The sequence below is a fragment of the Chrysochloris asiatica genome, unplaced genomic scaffold (genome assembly GCF_000296735.1).
Source record: "Chrysochloris asiatica unplaced genomic scaffold, ChrAsi1.0 scaffold00161, whole genome shotgun sequence".
Taxonomy (NCBI): Eukaryota; Metazoa; Chordata; class Mammalia; order Afrosoricida; family Chrysochloridae; genus Chrysochloris; species Chrysochloris asiatica.
In genome coordinates this window covers 5776071-5785367 of record NW_006408679.1, presented here as the reverse complement: position 1 = coordinate 5785367, position 9297 = coordinate 5776071, and the positions used below count along the sequence as shown (strand labels likewise).

The following is a 9297-nucleotide window of genomic DNA, read 5'->3' as shown; positions in this document are numbered from 1 at the left end:
CGCAAAGAGACTTAAAGAGCAGAATGGATAAGAAAACAGGATCCTTCAATAAGCTGTCTATAAGAGACATAGCAAAAAGATGGAGACAGCCTAAAAGTTCAGCAGCAGAAAATGGTTATGTTTAATCATTGGTACGTACATATAATAGAATACTGCAAAATGTTGAAGAATACTGAGGAATCTGAAACTTTGCATTACATGGTTGAACCTGGAGGGCATTATGCTGAGTGAAAGTAATCAAACATTGTTTGAGCCCAATGTTGTAAAAAGTTTAAAAAAAAAAGTTTTCTTGGTGAAAGAAACAATCTATGATGGTTATGAGGCATGGGGAGGGAAAATTATTCATGGGCTAGAGAGTAGACACATGTTAACATGGGTGACAGGGCAGGCAATATACAAGAGGGAAGATGGCAGAGGCATGAGACACAGGAATGCAATGTTAAAGTGAAGAGAGGTAAGTGCTGTTAACTACTGGTACACAGATGGGACAGCAGCCAGGGAATGATGCAAAGTATATGGTTTATTAAATGTAAAACTGATGATCTGTTCTGTAAACACTTCATTTAATTCACAATAAAAATGTTTAAAAATATAAAAAGATTGTCATTTAAAAAGTTTAAGGAGATTTCCAGCAAGGTGGTTCATGGACTAGGCAAATGCGCTACACGTAGGACCCTCTACAACAAAGATACAAAAGACCAAATGAAAAGAGAGATGAAAATCCTGGAACCCTGAGCTTTAGGGGAAAGATTAGAGAAGTGGATTGAGTACTTGCTGAGAGGAGAAGCTGATCAGGCATGGTGAAAGAGGGAAACTGACTGGTAAACAGCCAACCAGAGACAACATGACCATCTTGAACTTCAGTGAGCAGCTTTGGCTCATTGGCCTGACTGAGCAGATGCACACAGGTGATGAGAAAGGTGAGATTCCTTCTTTTTCCTCATGCTTCCTCAGTGACCAGTGGTGTGGCCAGTCCCATCCATCATCCACTCCTGCTCTCAAGGACATCAGAGCCAAGTGTTTGTGACCATGCTAGTGTGAGGTGCCACTTTGGTGCCTATATTCAGGTAGGCTGTATTCCAGATCTGCAGAACTCACTGCTCCACTAGAACAACATTAGTCTAGAGAAATCTTCATACCCACTACCTGTCCTCATTGCCCCGTAATCCTAATACTGAAACCAACTCCATGAAGAACTTCCACACATTACTTCTGGATTGAATGCCCTAAACACAGATAATATCTGGGCCTGTAGGAACTCAATATAGGACCAGGAATTTTGCTGACACATCTCTCCTGCACCCATCTCTCTGGGTCCAATAGCTGCACTGTTGTTTTTTTCCCTTTTCATTGTTTTGTTTTATTTATTTTTTCTTTCCATTGCCTTGAATTTTACCCTTTCCATCTCTGATTTTGTTTTTCCTTCTGTTTCTCCTTTCCCCTTTTCTTTTTCTTTCCTTTTGTTATTTCTTTACTGTTCTTTATTCTCTTTTTTCATCTTTTCCTCTCTCTGGTTTTTCTAAGTTTTTTCTTCCTTTTATTTCCTCATTTTTCCTCTTCCATAGCTCCATTTTCTTGTCCTCCTTTTCTCTTTTTATTTATTCTGTTTTTCTGGTTGCTGCTTATTTTTATTTCTTTTTGCTCTTCGTTATTTTCTCTTTTCGTAGTTGGTTCCTTGTTTATTTTGTTTTGTTGTGTGTATGGGGGAGGGGTTTTCTCTTCTTTCCCACCTGACAAGAGACAGCAACTATGCCCGTGTAGCCCAGCTACATCAATACTCTCTGTAGCTCCATCCATGGGTCAGGAACTAAGGCCAGTTCTTATACCTCCTGATCAACACCAGCTAAACCCACCCTAAACTGAGATGCTTGAATGGTGAATGGACAACTGTGTACACATTTCTGTTCTCTAACTACACCCATAAGAGACAGTTTGTGAGAACCTAAGAACATTTCAACATTTAATCATCAATTAAATACAAATATGATAGCACTACAGTGTCCCAGAGACAACAGACAACTTTGGCACACACTAAGAAACGAGAGAATGGCTCATATAAATGACTAAGATACAGAGCTAGAAAACAGTTCTGAGGAAGAAAAGGTCATGGAACTAACTGAAAAAGAATTCAAAAGAATGATATTTAGGTACCTTTAAAGGATTGACAAAGATTGAGGAAAGCAAGGAGAACACAGAAGAACTTAAGAATTCAAGAAAACACTATAAAAACAAACAGACAAAAGAAAAATTTGAAGCAATACAGAACCTGCAATTAGAAATCCAGAAGATTAATAATAAATAAAATTTCAGAAATAGTTCATTGAAAGGGCACAAGAGTAGATTCAAAGCAGTGGAAGCTTGAAGATAAACTCTGAATACAAGTATTCTAGAAGGGCAGTCAGGAAAAAGAGTGAAACAAACAAAAATCCTGTGTTCTGTGCAACACCATGAAGAGGAATAATTTAAGGGTGACAGGACAGAGAAAATTGTTGAAGAATTGCTGGAAGAAAATTTCCCTAACATCATGAAGCTGAACAAACCCTGAACAGGATCCCAAAAGAAAATCACCAAGACATAATAATCAAACTTTGACAAACCAAAGACAAGGAAAGAATCCTCAGAGAAAAACTTTGGCAAACTAAAGACAAGGAAAGACTCCTCAGAGAAAATCCTCAGGAAAAACAAAAAGTGACCTATTAAGAAGAACCAGTAAGACCAGGTCTGATTACTTGGGGAGAAACCAGGCAGGCCAGAAGGCAATGGGATGACACACAAAACTCTGAAAGAAAAAAATTGCCAAGCAAGAATCATATACCCAGCAAAGCTGTTCTTCAAATACAGTGGTAAAATTAGGACATTTCCAGATATGCAAAAATTCAAGGAATTTGTAATTAGACCAGCTTTAAAAAAATATATTAAAGGGTGTTCTTTGGGTTGGGCAAAGAGCAACCTGAAATTAAAATACATGATACCACCACCCAGAATGCAATTCAAATTTGTTGTACTGTGGTGACTTATGTGTCGCTGTGATGCTGGAAGTTATGCTACTTGTAGTTTAAATACCAGAAGGGTAGTCCCATGGTGGACAGGTTTCAGCTGAGCTTTCAGTCTATAAAAAGTCAGTTTTCTAGTGTGGCACTCTAGGATCAGGCACTGGACTACAGACTACAAGTTTGGCAGTTCAACACCACCAGCTGCTCCTTGGAAACCTTGTATAGGACTACTGAGGTGGAATCAACTCATCAGCAATTACTTTATAAAATTTTACATTTAATGTGTGTTTTCCAAAGTTATATAAAGTTATAATTGATTCTTCAAGTGTCTTACTTGAGGTGGAGTTGTTTTTTTATATACCACTGTAGCATCTATTCTAAATAATGTTTATTCTTTTGTTTTTTTTAATTGCTATTTTAAGATTTGTTGTTGTTAAGTGCTGTTGAGTCTGTTCCGACTCAATAGTGATCCTGTATAGGGTTTCTGAGGAGCAGCTGGTGAGCTTGAACTGCTATCCTTGTGGTTCAAACCTACATGGCAATCCAATGCATTAACCCACAGCACCACACAGATGAAGACATGCTATCATGTTGTTCTGTCAGAGCATCAAATATGATGGTTCTATTCTGAACATGGACTCCTGGTGTGGCACTATAGGATCACCTGGACTGCAAATCATGGGTGGCAGTTCAGATCCACCAGCTGCTCCTCAGAAACCCTATACAGGGTTGATATAATTCAGAACTGTCTTGAAAACAACAACAACATTCTGAACATGAGTCCTGGTGTGGTGCTATAGGATAAGTGCTGAACTGCAAGGTTGGTCTAAACCTCAAGGTCAATGGTTCAAACTCACCAACCTGCTCCTCAGAAACTGTACAGTTGCTGTGAGTCAGAACCGAGTTACAGTACTTAACGATAACAATTCTGAATGTAGACCCTCTTATTTTTTTTAATGGTTGTCTGTGAAATGGGAATAATTATGTGTGATGCTATTTTCCTTATAAGGATGTTGTAAAAGTGAGAAATCAGATTAATTAGTTTATAACTTTTTAGAAAAAGACTGAAAAACTTTTTTAACTAAAAAGTTTAAAAACTTTTTAGAAAGTTTCTAGGAGCATCATACCGTTGGTTTCATTTTGCAGTTTCCTTTATCCTTTCTAGTGGAAAGGGGCTGTTAGGATCTGTTAAGTAGTTTCTACAGAAGATGGGCATAAATTATCCTTCTTTAGTGCGTTATTGTATTTGTTTGAGAGAGCAGAATTATGCTAACACTTTACAGTATTCAAAAGGAAAACTAAGTGGTGGTCCATGATTACTCTGGCCATAGTTGGAATACATTTAAGATGTCTATGATTAGTCTTCTAAAGGTTGTTGTTGTTGTTATTAAGTGCCATTGAGTCTGTTCTGACCCATAGTGACTCTGTATAGGGTTTCCGAGGAGCGACTGGTGAGCTTGAACTGTTGACCTTGCAGTTCAAACAGCTTTGCAATGTGTTGCATTAACCCACAGTGCCGCACCAGGACTCCACTAAAGGTTATCACTACTTATTTATTTTTGAATATATTAGATTTTCATTCTAATGTTCTTGTGTCTTTTAATTTCGTAGGTTCATTATGGTGCCAAGTGGTAACATGGGAGTGTTTGATCCAACAGAAATACACAATCGAGGGCAGCTGAAATCACACATGAAAGAAGCCATGATCAAGCTTGGTTTCCACTTGCTCTGCTTCTTCATGTATCTTTATAGGTGAGTGTAAAGTCCTCATGGCATTTTCCTGGATGCCATGTCTGCTTTTTGATGGTTGTAATTTGCTGTACTGTAGGATTCTATTTCTCTACGAGTTTGCATAGACATTGCAGAGCTTTTGTGGATATGTGAATTCCTTATGGCTGTGTAGATTTCTTCTGTATGTCATTAGCCTATAATAACAAATACTCGTTACTCTTTTGCGATTGAGGCTGTCATAATGTTTAATGTTGTCTTTGCTATTCCTTTTCTGCTCTAGTGTCCTGCTGTGTGGCTTCATTGCCTGTTATAAGCAATATTTACGTTTCCCACAAACCTTCCCACTCTTGTGTCTCCAGGGTATCTGACTGCTGGCTGGAGCTCTCTGCACCTTACTGCCAGGTTGGGCTGGTCTTCTTAGTAGTAAGGAGTAGTAAGAACTGACGTGTCGCCAGTTCTCCAGCATGCTAAGTGGTCTGCTCTGGTAAAATTGTTTCAGGTTTCCAGTTAGAACAGATTGGAAGTCAGGTTTACTATGAAGGATTAACTGTCAGGCACTGGAAACTTTATGCAGTCCCATTTTAAACTTAAATGTATTCCTTATGTTTTAGAAATGAACATGCCACCTTTCCTTTAACTGTCATACAAAAAAGAAGAACAACCCACTGCCCTTGTGTGGATTCTGACTCACAGCAACCCTATAGGACAGAGTAGAGCTGCCCCATTGGGTTTCCAAGGTTGTAAATCTTTACAGGAGCACACACAGTAACATGTTTCTGCTGTATGCTTCACACATACAATAGAATAGTGCAAAGGAGGAAAAAAAAAACTGTCATGTGTGGGTGATTTAAAAAGGAGCTGCCCATGTTGTGCAGTAGGTTAAGGTTTCAGCTGCTAACTGCAGGCCACTGGTTTGAACCCATTACACTCTCCGAGGGAGAAGGATGTGGTAGTTTGTTTCTGTAAAGATCAAAGCCTTGGCGAGTGCAGGAGGCAGTTAGTTCTCCTCAGTCTTATAGGTCACCGTGAATCACACTTGACTCACTGGCAGTGGTTTTTAGTATAGATTTCAATCCAGTAGATTGAAATTAGTGTTTAGATGGTTTCCTTTTCACAATTCATCTTGTATGCTCTTCATTATTTTTAAAAGCCAGCACAGAAAAGTACCCTGGCGTCAGTTTCTGGTTCTCATACCTACCTCAGTGCTATTGTACTTACTGTTCAATATGAGTAGCTTCAAAAGGTTTATGGGAAAATTCCATGATTTTAAAATTCCGTTTTGCTACAAACTTTTGGAAGCCTCCTCGTACAAGTGTTGAAGATAAAGAGCAAAGAAATTTAATATTCAGAACATGATAACATACATACTCTCATTTTTACTACTTTTTAGGTCTTAAATTGTATGAAAGTATTTTTTACTATCATTTATGAGAGGACTTCAAAGTTGTCAGAAAATGGATTGAAAGAGTATGGAATTTTTCTAAGAATTTTTTGAAGCCCCCTTGTATGTTCCTTTATGGTTGCCTCTTACTGCAGAGGTGAAAAGCAAGCTGAAATCAGCTTAGTTCCGGATTCTCCTCTCCCTTCCCCCTAACTCTCTAGTTTTCCCTCTGTTAGTAAACTAGAGCAGTACCTCCTGATGGAACCACCTATCTTGGAGTGGTGCTGAGGGTACAGCCTGGGTAGTCACACTTTTGAGGAGTAAATATAGGATAGGGGAGCAGTATCTTATTTGGTAGATCTGAATTCTTAGAATTCAAAAATGTGTGCATGTGTTTCTTAACTAACAGGTTGTTGAATTTAAAGTAGTGAGGAAGATGGACGGAAGACTCAGTGTTAGAGAAATCAGCAATTAATTTGAGCACAAGGTTAAGATGATGGTTCATTACGAATAAATAATAAAAAAGAAAAAAGAACAATCCTTATGACTGGCTTGCCTGAATAACTACATCCTTCTCTGGCTACACCCTCGGAAACCCTGTACAGGGTCGCTATGGGTCGGAACCGACTCGAAGGCACTTAACAACAACAACAAATCTCTGGCTACACCTATCACTTTTGCCTCATTCTCATTCCCAGACTTGCCATTAGCAGACTCATTGCTAGTCCCCTATCCCTGAGTGTACCCTTAGCTCAGGACATGGAGATGAAAGAGTTGTCTCAGAAGATGTCTTTGTAACACTTTTCCCTTGGCATTTGGCTACTATTATTGCTTTAACAGTGATCGTATTACCAGATCACCAGCTTCTTAGTACAGAGACTTAACGGGCTCCTGTCTGCTTCACCTGCTACACCTTGTATGATGCCTGCACATAGCAGACATTGAGCATTTGTTAAATAGAATTAAAAGGGAAAACATGTTCATCTTCTTTAGAGAGTGGTAGAATGTGTGTCTTTGGCTTTTTTGGTTAGGCGGTAGCAGGGGCATCTGGACTTTCCCACTTACTCACTGGTGAGCCTGGGCAACTGTCTTAACCTCTCTGAGCCTCACTTCCCACATCTGAAAGTAGGATATTAATGGTACCTACATCACAGCATGTGGACTGAATGATATAATACGTGTAAAGTACTTAGATTTGTGCTTGCCTAAAATAAACTATCAAAAATCTTGTAAAAAATTAACCACTACTCTTAAGGGAGCATGGTGGGTCTGTAAATCTTTACAGGAGCAGAAAGCCTCTCCCGAGGAGAGGCTGGAGGGCTTGAACTGCTGACCTTGTGGTTTGCAGTCTAATAGATTTACAGCCTCAGAAACCCTCTATAGGGTCACAGGGAGTTGGAACCGACTCGATGGCATTTAACAACAACTACTCTTAACCCATGCAAGGCAGAGTACATATTGTACTCGTTTACATTTGAACAAGAAATCATTTCTATCATTAGTAATGTAAGGGTATTTCTGTGTAGTTTAGTCAGTTGGTCTCAGTGTAGCAAGCAGATCAGTGTTTTAAAGGAAAGTATGATATTGTTAAGTTGTTAATTGTGGCAGTTTTAATACAGTATTTATTGTTGTGTGGTTAAATGCCATTGACGTAGTTCTGACTCACAATAACCCTATATGGGGTTGCCGAGGTAGAAATGTCATGAGATGTGTGGCATATGCGTGGGTATACCATGCCAGGACTGCTGCACTTAATTTGATCATTTTGGCATGTTATATATGTTGGTGTATTACGTACATGGGCATGTTATTAATGAAAAAATATGGTATTGTTTTTTAGTGAGGATATTGAGGGGGGGGGTGCCCAATATAGGTATTCTTTCCTTTAGGTATAAATGGTTTTCTGTTATGCAACTAGTGTTCCTTGCTGAGTCTTAGGGATACAAATCTGGACAGCCCAGACCCAGTAGGCACGTTCCTAAGAAAACATTAGTAACATTAATTTCTTCTCTCCACAGTATGATTTTAGCTTTGATAAATGACTGAAGCTGAAGAAACCATGGTTGAAGTTAGCCTACACGACAGTGCACAGTTGAGGAGCCAGAGACTACTTAAATCATCTGTAGAACGTGACCATAGCAGTATATTTTTCCTCTTTGAACAAAAAATGTATTTTTGCTGTATTTTTACCATATAAAGTATTTAAAAATATGAATTGAGTTTTTGTAGATTTCTGGTTCTCAACTAGCAAAATCCCAGCACGTTGAAGGTGATTTTTTCATCATCTGTATGTTGAAGATGTTTATTTGTATGTAGGAACAGGACTGCCATTCCAGCCTTGCATGCCAAAGAAATAAAGGATACACCTTGAAGGAAAAATTTACTAGATGAACAAAGCTTTTCTTCAGGTCTACTGAAAAGCCAGAGTACAAAACAGCACTGTTAATCTGGACAGAGGAAAACAGAAAGTTCATTGCCTTTTTTACCTGTATTGTGGCAGCTTCACATATTTCATGTGGTTTTAAAATGTATGGAATTGTGAGCTAAAAGTTGTTTCACAAGGACATTAACAGAAAAATGACATTTCAGTGTATGTATGTATATATATGCATGCATGTGTGTGTGTATATATATATACATATATATACACACACACATGCATGCATATATATATATATATATATACACACACACACAGATTTCTTTGTAGAATCTGTGAAACCTTATAAGCCATTTGCCTAAGTACAATGTAATTCCTGCTTATAGAAAGGAAAAATAAATCAGAGAAGCAAAATTTTATCAAGAATTATATTTATAATCTACTGTCTGCCTCCACAACTCCCTCAAACCCAAACAATCCCACTGGCTCTTGGAAGGTCTTGTTTTTATATTATAATTGTTTCATAAGGTATTTGATCTCTCAGATTTATTTTTAAATGCGTTTGGAGGGTGATTTGGTAGAAAATGCTCATCAGATTAGATGCAGGGAAGACTCAATTCACTGTCAATGAAATGGAGCCTATTAGTGCTCTGCTTGGTGCCAGATTAATTGTAACCCTTCTGCACTGATCGCTATGTGAATTGGTAGAGCCAGAATAAGCCAACTCATCAGTATAGCAATAGCCAGCCAAACTCAGCTCCTTGGGCCTATATTTGTAAATTCTTGCTGTTGATGAGAGCAGTTGTTAACTT

The 9297-nt window shown here is 38.4% G+C and overlaps 1 protein-coding gene across 1 annotated transcript in view; it reads left to right on the top strand.

The window, feature by feature from the left end:
* The window catches only part of CNIH4 (cornichon family AMPA receptor auxiliary protein 4), a 34394-nt gene extending 26080 nt beyond the window's left edge, over nucleotides 1-8314 (top strand). Inside the window, exons 4-5 of the mRNA XM_006871141.1 lie at nucleotides 4605-4745; nucleotides 8124-8314. Coding sequence (XP_006871203.1) covers nucleotides 4605-4745; nucleotides 8124-8151 — 169 coding nt within the window. The 3' untranslated portion in view covers nucleotides 8152-8314. The remainder of the gene's footprint in view (nucleotides 1-4604; nucleotides 4746-8123) is intronic.
* The last annotated feature ends 983 nt before the right edge of the window (nucleotides 8315-9297 follow it).